Source organism: Pristis pectinata, chromosome 17, assembly GCF_009764475.1.
Source record: "Pristis pectinata isolate sPriPec2 chromosome 17, sPriPec2.1.pri, whole genome shotgun sequence".
NCBI lineage: Eukaryota > Metazoa > Chordata > Chondrichthyes > Rhinopristiformes > Pristidae > Pristis > Pristis pectinata.
The window spans coordinates 22,821,595-22,846,829 of NC_067421.1; the positions used below are offsets into that span (position 1 = coordinate 22,821,595).

The 25,235-nt window shown below is 38.4% G+C and overlaps 2 protein-coding genes across 6 annotated transcripts in view; one reads left to right on the top strand and one right to left on the bottom strand.

Annotated features, from left to right (window-relative positions):
• The window catches only part of slc15a4 (solute carrier family 15 member 4), a 59,842-nt gene extending 54,439 nt beyond the window's left edge, over positions 1-5,403 (bottom strand). The window contains exons 1-2 of the mRNA XM_052032104.1: positions 4,655-5,403; positions 210-502 (exon numbers count right to left, since the gene is read on the bottom strand). Coding sequence (XP_051888064.1) covers positions 210-502; positions 4,655-5,218 — 857 coding nt within the window. The 5' untranslated portion in view covers positions 5,219-5,403. The remainder of the gene's footprint in view (positions 1-209; positions 503-4,654) is intronic.
• A 129-nt stretch (positions 5,404-5,532) lies between these two features.
• Positions 5,533-25,235, top strand: part of glt1d1 (glycosyltransferase 1 domain containing 1) — a 56,363-nt gene continuing 36,660 nt past the window's right edge. For 3 of the 5 annotated variants that reach the window (XM_052032105.1, XM_052032107.1, XM_052032109.1), the window contains exons 1-6: positions 5,533-5,770; positions 9,072-9,220; positions 13,484-13,589; positions 15,023-15,074; positions 23,802-23,838; positions 24,414-24,518. In XM_052032105.1, coding sequence (XP_051888065.1) covers positions 5,703-5,770; positions 9,072-9,220; positions 13,484-13,589; positions 15,023-15,074; positions 23,802-23,838; positions 24,414-24,518 — 517 coding nt within the window. In that variant the 5' untranslated portion in view covers positions 5,533-5,702. Of the gene's footprint in view, positions 5,950-9,071; positions 9,221-13,483; positions 13,590-15,022; positions 15,075-23,801; positions 23,839-24,413; positions 24,519-25,235 lie in introns of all 5 variants that reach the window. The other 2 variants (XM_052032106.1, XM_052032108.1) reach the window with 2 other exon arrangements.

The window sequence follows — 25,235 nt, forward strand, 5'->3', positions numbered from 1 at the left end:
AGTTGCAAATAAACATTGTGTTTATTTATTTAATTCCCACCCACACACATTCCACAAGAGCAAATTCTGGGTAGTGATTTGTGAATTCTGTAAGGCTACCCGAAAAGCCGTAATGTGGGAGTCACCTATAACTAGATTGATGCAACTATTACCTCTGCATCCATAGTGCATAGGAGTGGGCAAAATGAAAATTAGCAAAAGAGCTTTACCTGGTATTTTCTTCGTTATTCAACTTCCTTGAAAAGCAGGAATAAAAAAGAATTTTGAATAAGTCTGAAAAGGAACTACCATCAGGTGGCTTTGAGACAAAAACTGATTTGCCAAATGCAAAAACCAAGAAAGAGATGCCCATGCAAACAGTTGGTATAATGTATCCAAGGAGAAAGCTACAGTTTTGTTGAATATACGAAATGCCAGCCAGTGAGACGATAGCACCCAGATTAATCGACCAATAGAACCAGTTGAAAAATCGACGTGTAGCTTCAGAGCCTCTATCTTTCACCTAATGCAGGAAAAAAAATGGATTTAGAAAGATTATATTTCCAGACTACATTCATTCACACTAATCATTTTACAGTCACAAAATAATTGACAAACAGGTAATATATCAATGCAAGATTGTTTAAAAAATTATACTAGCATCTGATGCACAACATTTTCCTTACTGAAATACAATTTGTCAGCCAATTGTTTTTGTTTGCTCATCTCGACTTCCTTACAATAAATGTTGATCTATTAGCTTTGGTTCAGGTGTATTGAGTCAGAAATTTTAAGTTCTGTGTTGTAGGTTTGGAAGACATAATCTACGCTGAGATTACCATACTGTATTAAATTGAATGCTGCACTAATCACTTTTGATGACACATTAAAATGAACTCTCCTCTCTCCTTTAGGATGGATGCAAGATCTCATGGTGATAATTAAACCTGTAAATCAAATAAGTCTGTTGTCAATTTTATTTCCATTTGTGAGTTTGCTGTACACATGTAAACCATGAGGTTTCTCGTATTACAGCAGTGACCATCCTCCAAAAGGTTATTTCATCATCTATAAAGAATTTTAATGCCTCTAGAAAAACAAAATGTAGGGCAAATGTAATTTTCCAAAGCATTTGGAAGTGTGATCATTGTTATGAAAGTAAAAAGAAAATCTCACAAGGAAACCATGAAGTGCAAAATGGCAGTCAAGGAGCAAGCAATGGCAAGGTTTCCCCCCACAACCACCCCCCCCCCCCATCCGAAAGAGAGCAACATAAAGTGTGAGAAAGAGAACAAAAATGTATTGAGAAGAAAAAGTGACAAATATAGACCTTTCGCCAGTGGAGAAGGAAGGAGGTTCCACTTTCCTCAAATTGAGAAAGACCAAGGAGAGAGCCCAGACTAGAAGAGTTTTTCATGAAAGTGTCTACTTCTGTCTCAACACCAGGGCAAAAAAAAAAGGAAAATCCAGACAAGATGTTAAAGTTTGATTTATTCACTTTCTACTTTTTCACTTAGAACTATGTCAATTAGTAAAAGAGCATCAGTGACATCCAAGTGTATTGAAGCCAATGAAATATCTTCAGAATGTTTTTGTCTGTTGTAATGTAGAAAAAGAAAAAACCTCCACAGACAACAGGTTTCAAAATGATCAGATATTCTATTTTTTGTAATTTAGACTTTGGGTCTTATCTTTTCACTGGGGATCACACTTGCATTCTGCTCTCAGAGAGCTCCATAAGAATATCTACATCCACTAACATAGCAGACAGTTGTGTGATATCTAAAAGATCTCAGGTCTGACAGTGCAGCACTCCCTCAGTTATAGGAATAGTAATCTAAATTATGCACTCAAATCTTTAGAGTGCAACTTTTTGACTCTTAAGCATGCTACTATTTGAGCCACGTCTGATACATAAAGAGAGCAAGGCCACAGAAAATTACTAGGTACAGCACCAGGATCAAATGCTTTGACAGAAATATGGCAAACGTTAAAGGCATCCTTGGAATAGCATAATACAGGAGACTCATGAAACAAGTCCAGGGGAAGTACTTCAGACACAAGACCCAAAAACCTTACACTTAACCAATGAATGATGCTGTAGCACATCATCAGTTCTGATTCCACTTCTGCGGACTAAAAGAATCACTCACACTCGCCGATTCTCAGATCCAGCAGAAAGTTACTTACTGATAGATCCTTCACCTGAAGGAGGGAGTGTGTGCAGTCCACACACTCTCCTATTGTACAAAGCATGACTTTTTCTATATATCACGCACACATGGAAAGAGATAAGGAATTACAACTTTACCAACATACGGGAGAATCATCATCACTGAGGAACTAATTTGAGACAAGAGGACTGATGATCAATTTCATATGTCACTATCCTTGTCTTTAGGAAAAGTCTGGTGGTCTCATGACTGAAACATTCCTTTAGTTCCTTCAAAGTCCTGGTTGCCATGGGGAACACTTTCAGAGCAAAACTGTTAGATCTTTTTTTCACATTCCTTTAGGGATGTGAAGAGATATCCTGAGTCTAGACCTAGTATCTCTTTTGCAGCTCCTCTAATTCAGCTATTTCAAACCCTATCTTTCTTGAAGCAGCAGGCTTCCACTCCTGAATCAAAGTTATTTAATCCTTACTGATTCTATGTTACTATCAGACTTCACCAGTTTCGGGTTATGAAGATTGAGATTTATACAAACAATTCATCCAGCTCTTTAGTTCAAACTACAAGATATAGATAAATGTCTGGAATATTCAGTGCGTAAATTAAGACTTAAAAAAAAATTGGACAAGTCCATTCTACTGCTCTGCACCCAAAGTTTAACACATGATAAAGAAGTTGGTCACATCATGAGGTTTAACACATGACAGTCATAAGACCATACAATTTCAAAATACTGCACACATTGGCAATCTGAAATAAGAACAGAGCATGCTAAAAATAAATCAGGAAGGGAAGCATTTGTAAAGAGTATCAAATTTAATGTTTCAGTTCACTGATTCTTCATCAGAACAATTGTAAAACCAAATTATTCTAAAATTGGAAAACACAAATTTGGGCCCTGAAGTGCTTGTTCCACTGCATACTCTGGTGCTAACATAGAGTTCAAAACATGACAGAAAAACTGGCACAGAAATCAGAGTATTGTAGCAGAAACAATATCCCTAAATGTTAAATGAAAAACAGATTGCTGGAAACACTCAGCAGGTCAGGCAACACCTGTGGAAAGAGAAACAGGGTTAGTGTTTCAGGTCTGAGACCCTTTGCCAGGACTAGGAAAGAGAGAACACAAGTTAGTTTAAGTTGCAAAAATAGGGGGAAGGAGGATGGATAGGACAAAGGGAATACATTCGATAGGGCAAGTCCAAGTGCACTAGATAGTAAGTTGGGAACAGTATATAGTATTTCATTACATTTGAGTTCAATAAAGCTGTTACCAAATTGAAACCACTGCAAACATCACTTGATATTTTCTACTCCATAAAGAAAGCCAAGAGAAAAATTTAAAAACACTTATTCTTGCACATATACTTAGGAGGAAGCCATCTGACCAATCATGTTGCAAGGAAATAATGAGAAATAAATTACAAAGTTACTTGGATAGCTGCATTAACAAAAAAACACAAATGGGAACTTACATGTCCCTTACCAAATGTATTCATTGTTTAATGAATAACTGTGCAAGTTTAATAGTCATCATTTCATTCTTGCACCACAATTTCGTATGGCAATCTGTTATGGCGTCCATAAGCAAAGTTTGGGGAATGTGAGTGGATGAAGTAATGTGCAGAGTTACATCACAACTGGATAAACTAGTTCCTTTCTTTACAGTAATTTAAAGATGTGTTTAAATATAATTTATAAACTACATATTAAGTAGAAAGAAATAAGCCAATACATGAACTCTGAAATAGTTGGTTATGCTCAAGATTTGTTCCCCATATCATTGTCAAAATTGCAAGCTACCACAGCATAAGATTCAAATTTCAGTAGCAGCCTGATAGGATAACTCATTTCTAAGGATGCTAATAACACAACTGTAACGTTCTTGCTTTCTTACTAAGAGTAAGAAAGTGTTTGTAAACTATCGGTTTATAAAACGTATATGTTTGTGTATCAAGTTACACACGTGACTCGACAAGATTCCACGCTGCTCTTACTTCATACCAATTAGAAAAAGGATCGCCAAACACCTCCCGATAAGAATAACTTCCTAGGGAGGAAAAACTCAGCAGTCCAGGTAGTTTACAAAGCCAAAGACTATTCTGAAGAGTCTGCGATCTGAAATACTAACTCTTGTTTTTTCCTCTCCATATATGCTGCCTGACATGTGGAGCATTTCCAGCTGTTTCAATTGTTGTTATAAATTGTTGTTGAACATTAATAATTCTCATTGTCTAGCCATTTCACTTCATGGCGGAATAATCTTCTTACAACAAAATGATGTTGGGGGGGGGGGGGGGGGGGAAGAGACACTCTGTATTCCAAAAGACGCATTGACAACAAAAACTCAGTGATTGCTAAGAACTTAGTTATGGTTATATTAGACACTTCCACACCAGTGATTTTTAAACGTGCAACAATGCAGAAATGAAAACGATACCATCATTTTGCATTCTTGCTAACGTAGTTTTATTCCAGAACTTCAGAAAAGTATATTGTACCTGATCCGCTCCAAATGGAGTTATATTTGCCTTCACAGATCCCACACCAAGTGCGACGAAGACCAGTCCAGTGTAAATGACCGGTCGGCAGTAACTATCCCGGTGAAATACACAAGCACTGGAGCTGTTATTGAAACACTTGGGGTCCAAGATGGGATAATACTCCAGTTCTCCGCAAAGGTAACGGCGAGTCTGATACCATGAAATAAAAGGGAACAGCATCATTCCAATCAGGTAGAGGAGCATGCTCAGGAGGATGGTAGGGAACCTGCCCAGCCAGGCGTCGGCCAGCCATCCTCCGAACGGGGACACGAAGTAACTGATGCCCATGAAGATCAGTAGGGTCTGACTCGACTGGGGTCCCAGCCAGTTGTAGGGCTCGCTGTTGAGGAAAAGCACCAGGCCACATGTGATGCCGTAAAACGCCACTCGTTCCAAGGACTCTGTCACCAGCACGGCGGCGCAGGCCAGCCGCCGGCCCTGGAAGGCAGAAGCCACCGGCTTGGCTGCCGCCCGTCTCTCCGGGAGCAGTGGAGTCCTCTCCTCGGTCTGGCCACCTTCCATAGTCACATTAAAACAAAACTTTCTAACTCCCTCGGGGATTAGGGCAGCCCCGATCTTTCCGGGGCAGAAAACGCTGAGTAATCGAGCGAGTTAAAGACACAGCATCAGCCTTCCGAGCCGCCTCCCTTCAACCCGAACCCGCCTGACCACCGGTCACAGACATACCGAGGCCTGGCCTCATACCCCCTGACCTCAGCAACCGTAACCAAGGCCCGCCTTCGCGCTGCGCCCACTGGTCGAGGCTCGCCCAGTTGGCAGGCGGAATCGCAGGTGATCCGGTTTGTCATTGGTCATCCGGGCTGCCAATCTAATCACCGGTGCCGCCCCGTTGAATGCGTTCCAGGTAGTCGGGGGCGGGTTTCGGCGGAGAATTTGCGCCACTGCCGGGCTGGCGCCTCCCATGGGTGGCAGCTGTTGGATCCCTGGTGACCTCTAATGGTGTGTTGGAGGGGGGGCGCTTGTTGCCTTCTCTCGGCAGACTGCAATGAAACTGCTCTTTCTCGCCAGCCTGAGTCCCTGCTCTGGCAACAGGACGACTGCCCGGAGAATCTGGTGAGTGCTGGCGACGTGCTCCGGGCTGGAGAGGCCGCTGCCTGAACTGGATGCGACGTGTAGCGCTCTCAGTTGGAACAGTTGGGCCAGTCGCTCAACATTGGCTGGTTTATTTCTGCTGGAACAGAGTTCATCTCAATTTGGCTTCATTTCAAAGTTTTGGAGCTGGCATTTTCTAGGTACCTTACACACGTTCTTTACCATTAATTACCTCATTGTAGATGAATTCATAAGTTTATAGAAAAACTACAACTCAAGGAAGCGTGCCGAATCAATTAACACTGCATCCTATATTTCACAGTTTCTGAGAATTTTTTTTCACTTCTCTATCCCTCATTAATCTCCCTCCATTTGCATCTTCTCCAGACAGATCAGCTGTGATTAACAAGCCTTCTGGCTCTCAGCTGGCATCACTGCCTTCTTTTGTCGTTAAGTTTTTCTTGATCTCCACTGTGTCACAGACATTCACTTTCTTCCCTCCACTTTCTTCCCCTCCCCCTCTCTGCAACTCAAAACACATGTTTGGTTTCTGACTTCTTAGTTGTGACGAAAGTTAATGAAGCTGAAACACTAATATATTTCTCTCATCACAGATCTTTCTTGACCTGCTGAGTATTTGCAGTATTTCTGTTTTTATGTATCATGGCTTTGATTGAAGCTTGCCTTTTATTAAAGTGGCAGATTTCAAAACCCTTGCCCACTCCAGAGACTTGAGCACAAAAATCTAGGCTATGGTTCAGAGGAATTGTTGCACTCTCTGAGGCAGCATTTGTTGCATGAGATAAAAATATAAGAAATAAGAACAGGACTAGGCCATTTGACCCTTCGAGGTTCTCTACATTCATCAAGATCGTAATTGATTTTCCTAGCTAATGCCATTTTCCTGCATTATCCCCATATCCCTTTATTCCTGTAATATCCAGAAATCTGTTGATTTCTGTTTTGAATCAATTCATTACTGAGCCTCCACAGCCTTCTGGGTAAAGAGTTTCAAATATTTGCCATCTGCTGTATGAAGAAACACTTCCTCATCTCAGTCCTAGGTACCCCCACCCACTTATTCTGAGACTGTGATCTCTGGTTCAAGGAAAACAGCATCCTGCCTGTTGAATCCTGTAAGTTTCAATGAGGTTTCCTCTGATTTTTCTGAATTCTGGAGAATACAGGCCCAGACTACTCGACCTTTCCTCATTGCACAACCTGCTGTCTGTGGAATGAGTCAAAGTCGAGTTTTTTGTCATACACACAAGTAAATGTGTGCACAGGTACAATGAAAAACTTGCTTGCAGCAGCATCACAGGCACATAGCGTCATATCACAAGATCACAAGATAAGGGAGCAGAAGCAGGCCATTCGGCCCATCGAGTCTGCTCCAAGGAAAAGGGAAAAAGAAATGGGGTGGGAAAAAAAGAGAGAGAAAAAAAAAACTATTCTAATCCCATTTGCCAGCCTTATCCCCATATCCCTTGATACCCTGACTATTTAGATATCTGTCTATCTCCTCCTTGAACACCCCCACTGATCTGGCCTCCACTGCTGTGCGTGGCAAGGAGTTCCACAATTTCACCACCCTCTGGGTAAAGAAACTTCTCCTCATCTCTGTCTTGAAACTGTACCCTCTAATTCTAAGATTGTGCCCTCTGGTCCTGGACACGCCCACCAAGGGAAACAGCCTAGCCACATCTACTCTATCCTTACCTGTCAACATTTTAAATGTCGCTACGAGGTCCCCTCTCATCCTTCTGTACTCCAGCGAGTACAGTCCAAGAGCCGACAAACGCTCATCATACTTAAGCCCTTTCATTCCCGGAATCATTCTCGTAAATCTCCTCTGAACCCTCTCCAACGTCAGCACATCCTTCCTAAGATGTGGGGCCCAAAACTGCGCACAGTATTCCAAATGAGGCCTCACTAGCGCCCCGTAGAGCCTCATCAACACTTCCTTACTTTTATACACTATACCTCTCGAGATGAATGCCAACATAGCATTCGCTTTCTTAACCACCGATCCAACCTGGTGGTTAACTTTTAAGGTATCTTGTATAAGTACCCCCAAGTCCCTTTGTACTACCGCACTATCAATCTTCTCTCCTTCTAGATAATAATCTACCCGCTTATTTCTACTTCCAAAGTGTACAACTGCACATTTCTCAACATTGAATCTCATCTGCCATTTTCTTGCCCATTCTCCTAAACTGTCTAGGTCCCTCTGCATTCTTTCTATTTCCTCTATGCTCCCTACTCCTCCACTTATCTTGGTGTCATCCGCAAACTTAGCCACACAACCATTTATTCCATCATCCAAATCATTGATGTACAAGGTAAAAAGGAGAGGCCCCAACACCGACCCTTGCGGCACACCACTAGTAACCGGTAACCAACCAGAACGAGATCCTTTTATTTCCACCCTTTGCTTCCTGCCAACCAGCCAATTCTCCACCCATTTTGCTACCCTGCCCATAATTCCATGACACATTCCATGACAATAGGCACCATTCACAAGAAAAACAAATTAAACATAAGTTGTACACAGTATTTATAGGAAAAAACACAATTAGAACAAAAAAAAAAGTTAATTTTAGTGCAAACTGGTCAAAGTGTTGCTAAACTTTAGTGATTAGGGTTTTGTCGATTGGTCTAAGAACCCAATGGTTGAAGGGAAGTAGCTGTTCTTGAATCTGGTGGTGTGAGACCTCAGGCTTCAGTACCTCCTGTCTGATGGTAGCTGCAGATCGCCATCTGTGATTTGTCCAACACAGTAGTGTCATCGGCAAAATTGAAGATGGCATTGGAGTCTAGTGGATCTTCACTGCACTCCTTCAATGGCAAATACATCCCTTTTTAGGTAAGGAGACCAAATCCGTATACAGAACTCTAGGTGTGGTGTCACTGAGGCCCCATATCAGTTCTATCTCTGCATTAAGACTTCTTTACTTCTGTATTTGAATCGCCTTGTAATAAAAGCCAGCGGACCATTTGCTGTCCTAATTGCTTGCTGTACCTTCTTGCTGACTTACAGTGATCTGTACACCTAGGTCCCTTTTTAACATCAACATTATCTACTTTCTCGCCATTTTAAAATACTGAATTGGGACTATATCTGCACTCTCAGTTAGTGATAAAAAATCCTGAAGGACTCTTCCAAAGAAGAGCAGTGGAATTATATCTATCTGAACAATATTTTGTTGTTTTGAATATAGCTAAAATAATCTTTAAATAAATCTCTCATTGTGTTAATGAGTAAAGTCTTAATATTTACTGGAATTAAGTTTTGCCTTCTCTTTCCCTTTCTTTCCTCTAGTGAATATATAGAGTGTAGTGGCCATCTATGTATGCTGAGAGATATTGGTGATTTTAAATCATCGTCTCAAGTTGCAGACTTAATCTCTGAGAAGAAATTTGATGCAGTGCTGATAATCCATCTCTACAAAGCGGGAAGATTGCTGTTAGGTACGGTAAGCCCCAGTACTGGTCATAGAGTTGTACACCACAGAAAAAGGTCCTTCTGCCCACCATATCCATGCTGTCCATTTAGTTCCAGTTTATACAAAGTCCTTTGCCTTCTATTGCTTTCGTATATTGGGTACCCAGGACTGCATTCAGCAAAATGGTGTAGAATATACAAAACCAAAACACTTCATCCAGCTGGTCTAATTTTGTTCCTTTCACACCTTTACCTGTCGTTTATTGAACTCTAGCAACATAAACCTCTGTTCCCATCTTCCTTGTATGCTATCTAGTTTCCCCTTAAATGCATCTGTATCACTTTCATCAAGCATTCCCTGTGATAGTTTGTTTCTCATTATGCACCCCTATCTATGCCCCTCAAAATTTTATATTCTTCAAATGTTTTGACTAGGGGTTTGGGTTGAAGGGCAACAAACGTTGATTATCTTTAAATGTCAGTTCAGTTGTACAATGGGAAAATAAATTTGCCTGAGCCTGTTACTATTTTGGGGAAAAAAAAGGTAATGTGAAAATGAGGACTATGCTAAGTATGTTTGATCTCCATCTTATTTTCATTAATCTAAAAAGTTTGATCCTTTGTTAGCTTTTTGCATTTATTACTAATGTTGTCCACATCAGGGTCACTGTTATCAGCTTCTTAATATTGTGTCCAAACAATCTAGATCACTGAAAACACTTCTAGCCCACTCTCAAATAAAATAGATAAACTTGCATATTAAAGAATGCAAAACATTGAATCTAAAATAATGAACCTTCACAATGTTTGCAATTCCATTATGAATGGACTGGCCATAGACCGGGGCCGATATATTTCAAGATTTGTATTACGGTAACTTGGTTTTGGCAAGAACTCGCATCTGCGTGCAGTGCCAAAACAGTTTGTATAGGCAGCAGAACAAAATGCAGAAGAAGAAATTCTAAAAGATAAATGTTTTGGTTAAAGAATACTTATTCCCTGAGCAGTAGGTTATTAGTGCATCAATCCAATCTTTATACTGGAGGAGCACCTGTGAAATCATTGCATTGGTGATTGACCTTGTACAAAAATCTGTGATTAGAGAGTATACCTGCAGTGCACTGCATGTTGTTGTATGTGAATAATGGAGATATTTTTCATGCTGACACTTACTGTAAATTTGTACCCTTTATTCCTTAAGTGATTAGTCTTTGAGAGGGGAACTGAGGGAATGGTCTGGTACAAAACATTGTTTTGGCACAAGTAAGCTGGCTGTTCTTGCAGAACAGAATTGACAGCCAGTGAGGCTCTCCTCTCCTTCAGCTCACTGCCTGTCATAGGTACCAATTTAACTAATTGTTAATATCTTTGATGTTCATGACAGTGATATTTAGGATTTGTTTAAAATAGTTTAAAATACTTAAGTATTTCTAAGCTTAAGAAACTAAAAAGATTATGCATTAAATCAATTAAAAATGATGATGCTGTCTTAAGTAACTTGGGGGAAAAAAAACTACTTACCTGTTTTCCTAGCAAGGAAATTCTCCCATTTATTTGAAAGGGAGACTGCTGTGTTTGCACCAGGTTTAACCTGGATAAGGATCAGTGAAAAGGCTTCCCAGTATGTGAATAGGGAAGCCCACTGAAGATTACGGTGTCCTGTTGGATTCCACATGGAGTCCACCAGTGCAGCCTTAGTAGGATAGAAGATGCCACCTTTGATTTAGACTAGAAACCAGGTCTTCTATGGGTACGTCATTAGATCTGTCTTGTGAGAGCTTATCATTCCTCGATCACGATGCTGAACCATTTATTTCCGTGACTCTAAATGTTCATGTATTGTCCACCCAGAACTGTATTCAGCAGAAGGGAGGGAAGAAATTGTTTGGGGACTGCAGGGATATTTGTATCATCATTAGCCATGGGTGAGGTACTGGAAGGTAGCTAATGTTGTGTCTTTATTTAAGAAGGGCTGCAAGGTCAAGCTAGGGAACTACAGCCCAGTAAGTCTAACATAAGTGGTGGGAAATTTACTGGAGAGGATCTGAGAGACAAGATGTACCTGCATTTCGAAAAGCAAGGACTGATTAGCGATCGTCAGCATGTCTTTGTGTATGGGAAATCATGTCTCTCAAATTTGATTGAGTTTTTTGAAGAGGTGACCAAGAGGATTGATGAGGCAGGATGGTAGATGTTGTCTACAGGGACTTTAGCAAAGCCCTTGACAAGGTTCCGCATGGTAGACTAATCCAGAAGGTTAGATCACGTGGGATCCAGGGTGAGCTAGCCAATTGGATACAAAATTGGTTTGGTGGAAGGAGTCAGAGGATGGTAGTGGAGGGTTGTTTTCCAGATTGGAGATCTGTGACCAGTGGTGTTCCTCAGGGATCGGTGCTGGGTCCACTGTTGTTCGTCATCTATATTAGCGATTTGGATGAGCATATAGTTGGCGTGGTTAGTAAGTTTGCTGATGAAACCAAAATTGGTGGTATAGTGGACAGTGAAGAAGGTTATCTAGTACTATAAACAGGATTTAGATCAACTGGGAAAGTGGGCCAAGGAATAGCAGATGGAATTTAACCCAAGCAAGTGAAAACTGTTGCAATTTGGTAAGTTAAACCAGGGCAGGACTTGCAAAGTAACTGGTAGGGCCCTGAAGACTGTTGTAGAACAGAGACCTAGGAGTACAAGTACATACTTCCCTGAAAGCAGCGACACAGGTAGACAAGGAGGTGTAGAAGGTATTTGGCAAGCTTGCCTGCATCATTCAGGGCATTGAGTACAAGTGTTAGGAGGTCATGTTACAACTGTACAAGATGTTGGTGAGACCACACTTGGAGTACTGTGTGCTGTTCTGGTCGCCCAGCTATAGGAAGGATGTCATTAAGCTGAAAAGGGAACAGAAAAGATTCATGAGGATGCTACTTGGACTGGAAGGCTTGAGTTATAAGGAGAGACTGGATAGGCTGAGTCTTTTTTCCAGGAGTATGGGAGGCTGAGTGGTGACCTTGTAAAGGTTTATAAAATCATGAAGGGCATAGATAAATTGAATGATCAGTCTTTTTTCCAGGGTTTGGGAGTCTCTGAAGGCATAGATTTAAGTTGAGAGGGGAAAGATTTGAGGGGAAAGATTTGAAGGGAACCCAAGGGGCAACTTTTTCCACACAGGGTGTTGGATATGGGGAACAAACTACCAGAGGAAATGATAGATGTGGGTACAATTACAAAGTTTAAGAGATGTTTGGACAGGTACATGGATTGGAAAGGTTTGGAAGGGTATGAGCCAAACAGGCAAATGGGACTAGCTCAGGTAGGCAACTTGGTCGGCCCGGATGAGTTGGGCCGAAGAGCCTGTTTCCATGCTGTATAAACCTGTGACTGGTTCAAATCAGCATTAATGTTCTTCTCAATCCTTTTCCTGTCCTTTATCAAACTCTAGCAGCACAAACCTCCATTCCCATCTTCCTTGAATGCTATCCAGTTTCCCTTGTATATCATTTGCATCGAGCATTTCCTGTGATAGCTCATATCATGTTTGTGCAACTTTTGCGATTTAATTTCATTTATTATGTTTCATTATATTGATAGCCTTTAGTTATACACTTACTAACAGCTGGAAACATTTTCTCTGTGTTCATCACAACCTTTTATAATTTTCAGAGATCTCTATTTGGCCACCCCATAGCAAAGTATGAAGAAGCTGATGGGTGTAACCATGCACTTCTAACACCACCTTACTTAAACAAATGTTTTGTACTGATTGTTTCATTTATATTCATTTCATGTTGTATAAAACCCAGAATAGTACTTTCCTTTTTATAATCTTTCCTACCTGCTCTCCTGTCTTTTAAAAATCTTTGTATCCATGATCTCGGTGCGAAGAGCCATGTAAACCTCATTTCTTCCCATCTTTCTCAGTCATTCTCACTCCTAAGTAAACTTCACAATTATCCAGCTTCAGTTGTCTGTAGCTTCATGTCAAGTTCCCACCTCAGAGGTAACTTTAGGTGAAGTACTTGCTGTGTCCCTGTCCTCAACTTTCTCCTTTCACCTCACCTCCCCTTGCTTTTCCTCACTTCTTCTGCTCCTTATTTTCACCTCCTCTCTTTCCTGTTCCTGTCCATCTTTCCCTTTCTGACATGTCCACTTTTAATTATATTTTTAAAGTGAACAGTTAAGCAGCTGAAGCACATTTATTTTAGCCTATTGAATTGCATTGACATATACGAACTAGATCAGAAGTACAAAGAAATGTGATTAAAATTATTTTAAAAATTTCATTCCTTTAGATAGTAGTGTGCCATATGGAGCTATATTTGGTGGAACAGACATTAATGAAGACGTCAAGGATGCAAAGAAGCATGAAGTCATGGGGACTATCCTTCAGAGAGCTAGGTAATAGCACGATTTTTTTTCTCTTATAGTGTAGGAGAGGAAAAGGAATTGTGCATCAGTTAGACTTGTAAATCTGAACTAACATCAATATGATCTGCACAACTATTTACTGACTTGGGTGGCTTTGTTGAAAAAACTGGAGATCAATTTTGAATGGTTCCTTTTCACCTGCGTATTTGTTTGTACTCATGGGTGAGGTCGTAAAGTGCTGGAAAACTGATTTTTTCCTGTTTGAGATATCCAGTGATGGTGACACAATCATTCCCAGGTCAGCTTGGCACAGTTAGCAGCAGAATACAGTTCCCTTTGTTCTGTGTCAATCGCATACCTTCTATTTCAACTTTTATTAGCAAATGAGTCATCCAAATTTTTGGCCACTTCTTCATATACAGGTACTTCTGCTTTGGCTCAGCATCTATTTTCAACAGGTGAAGTGTCTAAGGATAATTACCTCCAATGCAGAAGCCAGTTATTTCATGGTTCTTGATACCAATTCATTCAGTGGATCTCTATTGCTGTCAGAAATACTGTTGGTTATTTTCAAACAGATTTGTAATAATCTTTAACTGGCTTTGCCGATTCACATTAATGTGCCATGCTGCACATGATTAATATGTGGCTTGATAAGTGCAACAAAAAATAGACAAAGTATCATATGTGCAAAATAATGAGAATTCACATATAAAAGTAACAAGATGAAGTTTCTGATTCAGTCTCCATATATGTTGACTTTATCGCAAATTTTAGTTTAGAGAAATGTTTTTTTTAATGGAAATTTGCTTGATTTTTATTTTCCTTATTTCTGTGGTACAGATTTTACAATAGCAATTCTGTACCTTTGCTATAAATCTGTATTGGATTTGGAGTCTCCTCAGAGTTATCTTGATCAATAGTGTTGATGGTAGTAATTATTTAAAAAAAGAAATCATGATCTGGCTGATTCTAATTAGCCAGGTCTAACAAAACCTATCAAAGTCTGAGAACAGCATGGGTATTATCTGTCTTTGTGTCTTACTATTGGCGGTTTCTAGTTAGATGATGGACATTTTTGTGAAATTCTATGAGAAGTCATTGATGTAATGACTGGATGCTTATTGGTAGAGTTCTGTGCTCAGCGTATACTTTGATTAAACAGCATTATTCTCAGTAGGATTATACCTTTGCAGTTTAAATTTCTTCAATTACTGTCTGGAGTAACTGCCCAAGGAGATGCAGATAGCCTGAATGTTATTAAAGATAAATCCTCGAGCTGTCAGTACCACTGCAATTTTGTTAATTAAAATTTGTCTTCAATTTCCCACTTTTAAAGCACTGGTTTTTATAATTTCGAACTGCTTTTTAACCAAAGATATTGACATTTGTCTCTAATGTACCAAAAGCTGTCATTGTGAGCCATTTTAATATTCTTTTCCTGAAAACTTTTTAACTGCCAGGTTCCTGGTGGCTTTCACAGACCAGTTGAAGAAAACAGCAGAGCAGCATTGGGTATGTCTTATATTGTGCAGGCTTCATGTGTCATTTGACTCTATCAGCAGCATATGCATTACAACACCTTTGCAAAGTTGATTTGTTAAGTGTATTCCAGGATTAAAACCTTATAGTCTTGAGAAATTTGTCTTCAAATATAGTTGTTCCTTGGCAGGTATGAGAAAATATGCATTCCTCATAAATAGATTAATAGTGAATGAGAAACTATTAACACTGTTTGTCTCTTCTGCTGACGTGCTTTTCATTGTAATAAACCCTCCCCAATTTACTTAAATTCCAAAGCAGTGAATAGTTATAAATTACATGTCAAGGGTATATTTCAAATTTTTGTTATGTGGCATTGATCTATTGGTGGAAGATTTGAGTTCAGGAAGTACTAAAGTCTGAAGGGGAGAAGATTATTTCATAGTTAATATCTCAGAAATTGATACCATGGGGCTCTTGAAACAAAACAATGTAATAATAAAACCAAATATTACATGTGATTTTTGATCACTGTTAAGTTGTTACCAGACCTGGTGCTTTAGACAGAACTCATTTGACACAGGCAACACTGCTTAGTCATTTCAAATGGCGTTATCAGAAAGATGTAATGTTTTAGATCTGGGTTTAAATGTCACAGAGACATTAGGAACCAGACAAAGTTACTGAATAGTTAGATTCAGTTATTTTATGTAGAACTAGGAGAAAGAAGAGGAAAATTTATTTTTATTTGCAAGGCATTTCACAAATTTGAAGAGTGACTTTCTTTGATTAGAGCACTAAACACAATTCACTCGGAGGTGTAGAAGTGCCTGCTTTTCTAGTCATCATGGTGAGAATCCTTTAGACCTTAACACAGGGGCATAAAGGATGAAAAGTCTTGGGATGTTCATAGTATTCACAAATAATTTGGAATGGAATATGGCCATCGATCAAGAACTATATAGTTTTGCATTGAAAGTAAAGAACTAAATGTGAAATAACTCAACCTGCTACAGAGGGAGTTCTGCCAAATAAGCAGCATGGAATACACAGAAGAGCCTTTGCACAGCAGTATTTTGTCTGCTGAAGCAGTTGCATTTAGCATCTACCCTAACTAGCAGAATTGAGCTCCCCTACGATCACTATCATTTTCTGAACCCACCCAAAATCAAACCCAAGATGGCTTGTATAGTCTTCGAACAGCTATTAAGTTTAAAGAGTGATAGTACAGTACTTGATAATGAGGAAATCTTATCAATAATTGCTACAACACTTGTCTTCATAAATGCTCAATTTCAAAGAGTTTTGGACATTGAGATAAATTTGCATCTTACAGTCCTAAATTGCCTTTATGGATTATCTGCCCACAATAGAAACAGACCAACTTTTAATCAAATGAAGATTGTTCATGCTTCTTTAGTGAGTGACCGATATGCAAAGTCATTTTATAACCCAGGCAGCTAATTTAAATGACTCCAGTATCTTCACTACTAAAATTGTTACCTGTTTTACACTTTGACTGCTTCAGCTTCCTGCCAAATTAAGGTTAATATTTTATACAAGACACCTATCCTAGGGTTGATCACAGCAAGCCATATTAGTAATGCCTATTTCTGGATTGCTTGGAAGACCATTGAAACTAAAATACTTTGCAAAATTGTCCCCAGAATGTCAAGTCCAATGACAAAGCCCTTCAATCATAGTGAAGGCCAGACACGGGTGAAACTTTGGCACAGATACTGAATTCTTGCAAAGGTCCATCATTTTTAGTGACCTCAATGTCTTTAAAGAGAAGTGCATTTTTAAGTTCAGTATTTACAAATTTGAACTTTGAGAGCCATGGTAGCCCTTGATATTAATACAGGCGACCCTCCCCCTAATTACAGGGTGTTTTCCTCAAACAATTCGTATCGCGATTTTCCATAACATCAAGTTGAAACAAACAATTTGTTTATTTACTTATTTTCCACACAAACTCCTGATAGTGAATTTTATTCCATATGTCAAATTGTTGATTTGTGAATTCTGTAAGTGTGATAACAGTTTAGACAGTACCCCCTCAATATAGTGCAGATGGACTTAAATTGAGAAGCAGAAAAGAAGGAAAACTGCAGAAAACTCCATCACTGATGTTTCAAACCAAACCAAATGAACAACTTCAGAGGTGAACAGAGTTTTTAGTTTGCAGAAACTTTCTGTGCAGCAATCACTCCCTGTACACTCCTGAAAATTTGACTGTTAAGGAATATTTGAAAAGTAACCTGAAAAGCATCAACATTGTACTAACTGACTCTCAACTGTGAAAATTGTATTGCTGATTATAATTGCCTGGGAAATAAAGAAGTTTGTGATAGAATCACTATTAGTGCTGACAAGACACTAGATGGAGAAGTTGGGTATATTCTCAACAAGCTGAGAATCAGAGTGTAAGAATGAACTTAAATGGAATGTGCTGCTGCTGCACTCTTCTTCAGGAAGCTGTGAGCCAGATCATATAAGGGAAACTCAGACAAAGTCCCCTTTGACCAAATCTTTGATGTTTCATCCAACTGTATATCATACATGGGGAAGGGTATGAATCTGTTGTTTCTGAATGCATGTTATGTCTTTAGCTCATCTGTTAAACCTGATTGAAGTGTGATTTAAGAAACAATTCCAGAAGGTGAATGACTTGGATGTAACTGTGAAACAAGTATTGCATATATATTCACAAAGCTTGATTTTGAATGCAGCTGCAGGATGAAGAGGGCCACTTGCGTTCCGCCTAGTCCAGTAATAACACAAAGATGTACTCAGCAGAGTGTACAAACGTTTACCACTCTGGTTCCACAGGTGGTGGTGAGCAGTTGAGTAGAATGAGACTGTATTGTCTGGAGTTTAGAAGAGTGAGAGGAGGAGAGGAGATCTCATCGAAATTTGAACAATAAGGGGGAGATGGTTTAGGACTAATGAGAAATTTATTCACGGAGAGGGTGGTAAACTTTTGGAATTATCTACCTAAGATGGCTATGAAAGCTAAGCCATTTGTATTCATTCAAAACCGAGATCAATAGATTCCTGGTTGTTAAGGGAAGCAAGTGATACAGGAATCGTTGCTGAAAAGTAGCACTGAGGTTGAAGATCAGCCATAATCTTTTGAATGGGAGAGCAGAGTCAAAGGGCTGTAAGGCATACTTCTGTTCCTATTTCTTATGTCCTTGTATTATGTTCTTATTCTCTCATGACCAAAATGTTTACAATAAAAATTGGTGCTCCAGTAAGGCAACAAACCTAAATGTACAACATTATGTACCAGAATAACTTGTGAAGGAAAAGAATGAACTTCTGGATGAACACAAATGAAATTGGTGACCTTGAAGACTTCTTTTTTAGCATTTGTTTCATTTTTAAAGAAAGGGAAATACTTATACTTCTCACTCTCTCTCTCTTTTCTGTGTGTGTTGTTTCCCATGACCTCATCTCCCCTGACCAATTTTGAGGTTACAAATTTCCCATGACAAAATTCTAGCCCTGATAACTATGTCAAAAGTGGCTCCAGTTCCCTTTTTTCCTTGATGAGCATTTCCTCACAGTGGAGTCTGTACTCAAAATGGTTGTGGATTCTAGTATACCAAGCTTCTTACCACCCAGTATTTTATTTCAAGAAAGTGTCAACAGTTTGGACCGATAATCCCACAGTGGTCAAATTTGAAGTTTCTAAACCAAGGGAATAACTGATTCTCACCTTTTAATTTAATCGATTGTATCCGAACTATATCTGATTAAGATCTTATCAAGGTAGAAGATTTAACTGCAACTTTCAGTAATGACACGTAACAGATTACTCATCATGAGTCATTGGGGCTGAAATGGAAAGATGCACTCCATAGTAACCTTTCAGAACAAACAACTATTTAAACTTCAGTAGAAGTCATATTTAGCCCATGACAGCCTGACTGTTGCCTGCACTGAAAGGTTTGTACCACTTTAGCTCTGTCTTCTCAAACAAAGAGCTAAAATTAGTCACAACATCTAAACGGTGGATATTGTATTGAATGTCAATCAGATTTTTGGAGCCTGGATCATTTAATATATAGTGAAGCCTATCTGTGGTATAGCAGACCACAAACTCGCCCATAAAGTCAAACTCTTGAAAGTGAAGTAGTGAGTATTTACAGCATTTATATCAGAATTTAGCATAAGAACTGTATAATGGATACTTGTCCAAATGGTAGCACTTAGAGTGATGACTGAACAAATAGCAATTATAGACTATTCATTGCTATACAGAGAGGAGATGAGGGAAATGGGGGGCCAGATTGGAAAATTGATTCACTCTGGGAATAAACGGGCCCAAGGCTGGGATAGAGATAACAGGAGAACATCTGTGCATCTGCACAAAGTAATAGGAATGAGAGACTACCATGAAATATTGTATTGAGAAAAATATGAACTATAAATTTGTGCTCCAGCTCTGTATCTTTGAAAAGTTCCTCGAGGTGACAGATCTTCTCCAATGCACGTGCTCAAATAAAACCAGGCCCTTCTTGAACTCTGGATTTGTAACTGACCTTAGGCCCTAATCAAAAGCCTCTGCTGAGTTAAACAAGCTTCCTGGTATTGCCTAACCTTCTCACCTTAATGGGCAAAGACATTAAATAGTAATTTTTCCAATATTGCTCTAATATAGGACTTAACACCATCACTACAGGACTGCATTGGTTCAAGGAAAAGGCTGATGTCATATTCCCTCAAAGTAACTGAGGATATGGAATAAATGTAGCTCTGTCACCATTGCCTCCTGAGAATTTTTTTTAAAAGAACGGACTTCCTGCTCAAGCAACAAATGTTTCAAAGTTGAGGACTGTGATTGTACTTGCATTTGTAGGTCTACAAAAACCTGTCATTATAGGCTGAGGAACATACTGAGGTATTCATGAATGGATTTCAAACACTTTATAAACAAAATGAAGTTAGAACTCTTGAACTAATGATCTCTTTATTCTTTTATTAATTTGCCACTTGTTATTAGTCTTTATCCTTGGTAATAGATGTCTTGTAGAGTAACTGTATACTGTACTCTGGTCATTTTATAACCATTGTTTTTCCCAAAAGAAAAGCTTTTCCAAGAAGGAATCACTTTTGAAATTTTATCCATCGTCTTCATTTACTGTTGCTATTAAGAATCAGTAATTCATTCATAACAGAAATGTTAATATTTATTCAGAGGTAAAAGTTGGCATGTTTGCTCATCCAAGTAATTATTTTCTATAGGTTCCAATTTGGGATAAATATAGCAAGCAATAATTATTAACTGAAAGAAATTTGTTCAGTATGTGATCATGCCCTCCCATGTATGACAGGTTAAAAACTACCAGAGGAATTTGGATCCCATGCTAACCTTGTTATGCCTGCATCATGAACCATCATGAAGTTAGTTTCCCAAAGCTATTTGTATTCCATGGGTAAACTATTATCTTGATATGATAACAGGAGAAGGAACAATGTAACCAAGTTAAATTTGAGTATCAAGTTCCATTGTCACTTTGATGTAATTTTTGGCTTAATAACTAAGAAATGCTTTGGGATGTACTGATGGGAAGGTGAAGGCACTATATGCAAGTCTAAGTGATTTTAAATCTGATTATACATGACAATGAACGATGAAACAAGAGGTAGAATAACTAACAATGGTAGAATTTATCAAATTCTTTGAATGTTGTTTTACTGCCAGGTCCATAAAGAATGGAGGCAGGAGTAGGCCTAATAAATCATGACAGATTCTGTGTCTAATCCACTTTGCGATCTGGTATCAATAGCCTGCGACTTTCCTTAGTCTTGAATGTCTGGAGCACTCAATGACTGAGCATTCAGAGCCATCTGAAGTAGAGAATGCCAAAGATGTATAAACTTGTGCATTAAAAGAAACTTTTCATTGCGGTTCTAAATGGCTGACTCCTTATCCTGAGGCAATACTCCTGGTTATAAAAGCTAAAGGAAACAGCATCTTGATTTCTACCCTTTTAACTCCCCCTCAGAAGCTTGTGTGTATGTCAATGAGATTACTACTTAGTCTCAGCAGTTTAGAAGAATATCTCTCGATATACATCAACTCCGTCATCTTTGGACTCAATCGAGTTAATCTGTGCTATTACTGTCTCCATGGCAGGTAAATCCTGCCTTAAGTATGGAGAGCAAACCAGCACACAATGCTCCAAATGAGGTCTTGATAAAGCTGTGTACCATCTCAGCAAGAATTCTCCTCAAGCTTCAAGTAACTCGATGTTCAGTTGTTTTCTGACATGATGTGGCTAAAGCTAACTTGGTTCAGATTCTTGTGTGTAAATATTTGTAATTTTATTTTTCTTAATAGTCTTCATTAGCCTTTGCTCTCAAGAAGAATGAATAAGTTCTTGAATGCAACACCAGAACCTGTGATTAAAACGACCGGGCAGTGATAGTGTAATTGACTAAGCACATCAGTACACACCATTTGAACTAGATCAAAGGATAAGTGAAATAATAACTGGTTTTAGGAAGGACCAGACTAAAAGAGAGTACAAGGAGATTTAAAATAGGTTTACAGGACAAGTACCTAAACACAAGAACCATATTATACAAGCTGCAAGTGGAATGACAATGTGGTAAATATGATGGCAATGACAGAAACCTGTCTAAAAGATGGGCAGAAATTATGTTCTCAAGATTTGTAGATGCAAGGTATTCAGAAAGATAGTGGTTGGAAGAAAGGAATGGAAACAGCAGTATCGATCAAGGATAGAATAGTGTACTGCTGACCAGTGAGGATATCCTGGAACAATCAAGGATAGAATCTCTACGTTTAGAGTTAAGAAACAACTAACACAGAGGCTGCCAACTAGTCTGAAGGATATTGTGAAGAAAATTTGCAGCAAAGTTACAGATGTGCAAAGCCATAGAGTAGTGATAAAGGAAGACTTTCAACTATCCAAATGGAAATCAGGATAGCAATAACAAATGGAAAAGGGGGAGTAGGGAATTTCTAAAGTATTCAACCAATTCAATAAGACTGTCTTTGTGGACCCCAATTTTATTATGTATAGAGTACAATAGTGAAGGGGCAATGGTAAACCTTTATTAACCATTGCTTAGGTCACTTAAATCTTATGTTCATTTTTGCTTTTCCCTCTTGTAGCATGTCAAGGCAGCAGAAGTGAGAAAGGAAGGATACTGTAGTGCCAGACAGTGAGGATATCCTGGAACAATTGAGGACAGGATCCCATCTGTTTAGAGTTTAGAAACAACTAACACATGGGCTGCCAACTAGTTTGAAATTATCTCACTGCAATCTTATCATTTCACACATTCAGCATTCTGTAACACAAAATTAAAAATGTAAATTCGCAAAGGCATTTCTCACTAATGGCAGATGCTATGAGATTCCATGCCACAGAAAAGTAAGATTAATTAGTATTTAGACCTTGCCACTGGTTTTCTTTTTATATAGAAAGGTCTTTTGTCACCTTAATATGGTCCGCATTTCAGTGTGAATGGACCATTAGCTAATCATAATCTAACAAACATCCAGTGGGACTCCTTAGAAGCATTTTTATACTATGGTGCTGTGTATTGTATAATGTTAAACTGCAAAAATGAGCTGCTCATGTTTCATACAGGAAGTCAACATTTTGAGAGCAATATGGTTTCCATGATTTTAGGTTAAATTAATTATTATGAAAAATGGTTAAAGATTTTAGAAACAGGATATTCAAGTAAGCATTAAATTGCTATAACACTTGCCTGAACGGAGGACCGTAAAGCAACATATTTCATTTCCAGTTAGTTAAATGTCATATTTTCACTTTAATATTTTCCTCCCAATCTTCTTTAAAAGTCAGAGTCTCTGTTTTCCATATGTAGTTATTTCAGATCAAATAAAGAGAATCAATATATCAGTTTTAAAACATAACCACTGAAAATCTTCTAGCTCTGGAATTCGCTGTTAATTTAGTTAAACCAAGGTGTTCTATCATACTTAACTATGCAGTTGTGATCCCGAGTTTCTTCTGTCTGTTGTTCACGGTTTGGAGTCACAATTGGCCTAAATTCCTTTAAGCTAAGAGTAGGAAAACTATGTGTTATCCAGTTATCCTGTTTAAAGAGTGCTGGGATGCAGGCTGAGGGGAAATTCAAGTTTAGCTATAATAAGTTCCATGATAAAATAACCATATAGCTTGAAGTCTCAGTTCCTTGATTAGAGAAATGCCTATTTTGGCGAGGAATCGAAGAATGGCCAGTGCCTCTTTAACTGAGTCATACCAGGAATGATGGGGCAAGTATGGAAAATTAGAAACAAAAAAGCCTTTGCAGACATGAGAATCTAATGTAAGTGATTAATGTAGGATTTACCACTTGCTAAGTGCTAAATAATTAATAAACAATTGGTTTTACTGGAACGTAATTAATGAAATATTGTGCAGTATATCTGACAAATTTTGAAGTTGAGACTAATTTGTTCAGCCAAACTAAGTTCAAATAATTGTATTCCACTGTGAACTATCGAGATGAATTGCAAGATCAGAAGCTGACTTGTGATAAGATGATGCTTCAAATAAAACAAATGTATTTTATTCCTTCTACCTATTGAACTCTACTTAAAAATTATTGTTCGTTGTTTTCTGTGCTTATGCAGCTATAAATATTATTTCTATCAGCTCTATGTATTGCTTGTGTTTTTGCAAATTATTACAAATATAGTTTTGGAAGTATTATTCATTTTGTATTTTGTTTCCTATTTTTAAGCCATTCGCTGGCAGTAAGATTCATGTGCAATCTCAAGGTAAGTTTTGAAAACTGCTTCATTTGTAGTATTGGTGCCTTTTTCAGCATGGTGCTGTGAACTTTATTCCATTGTTTCTTTCTGCATGAATGTACAGTAGTGTTGAAATTTTTTTAATTAGCTGTTTTTATCTACAGTTTGAGTTACAATACGTAGAGTTTTTGCATGATTAATGTTGTGTATTACAAACCTTTCTGGACCAAGTATATATGAAGCATGTCACAGAAGGCAAGAGGCAGTATCCCACTTGTTAACTTATTTTTCAGAATTATATGCTTTGTCTTGCCAAATATGAAATTAAATTTTATTTGGTTACCTACAAAACCAGCTGGTTTTTATATTTTTGTACATTATGTGTTAAATTCACCACTTAAATAAGCCATTGTGACAAGAGTTGTTTTGCACTTCACTAATGCAATCACAGTGACGCAGTTAAACATGGCATTCTCTTTGGAACAACAATCAGAGTGACAATAGTGCTAAATGCCATTTTTCAGTGGAATTTTAATGAAGAAGTTGATATCTGAAATAAAAAGGAATCATATTTTTACTGTATTATTTGGCCATATCTTTAGTCAGCAAAGAAACAAGATGTTATACTGCCTCTTCGGATTTATGCAGCACTTCCATTTTAATTGGAAGTCTATCTCATCCTCAGGCCTCAGGCTCAAATGCTACAGGTAAGTAGTTCTGGTTCACTGTTGGAATCAGTTCATTACATATTCTATGTATGCATATTTGTGATTTACTATCGCATTACCCTGCTGTTTGATTAAGGTATATTTTTTGACTGTAAGATCAATGTTTCTTTCATATCCCACACAAAAATACAGGCTGCCCCAGGTTATAAATGCCTGATTTATGGACAGCCATATATATGAGCAAGCTCCCATTATATTATTCAATTCAAAAGTCTGACATGTATATGCAGTTAATCCTACAAATGGCAAAACTAGTTTCCTCCCTCTTTCACCATTTTAAGTAATCGTTCTTTCAAATCAGTCTAATGTGCTATTGATGCCATTCCTTACAATACTGTGGAGGTATGGTTACCATAGCGAGATACTTTTGTGTATTTTCCAACTTAATGGAAAAAATTGATTTATGAACATAAGAACAGAATGTGTCTGTTACCTGGGGATGGCCTGTATACTCCCTTTATGATAATGTTGCCAAGGGTATTGTTAGATAGTTGTTCATCCAAATGATTCTTCTTTCAAAGTGGCACATAATATCTTATAATAGCATCAACATCTGATGACAGGCCATCAGTGATATGTAGAAGTGTTAAGATAGGCAAAAAATTATGGCTACACTTGGGTGGGTAGGAGGAGAAAAACAGGTAATACTTCTGGAAATAGTTGAAAGATACTGCCTAGTGTTTGATTTTGTTGTAG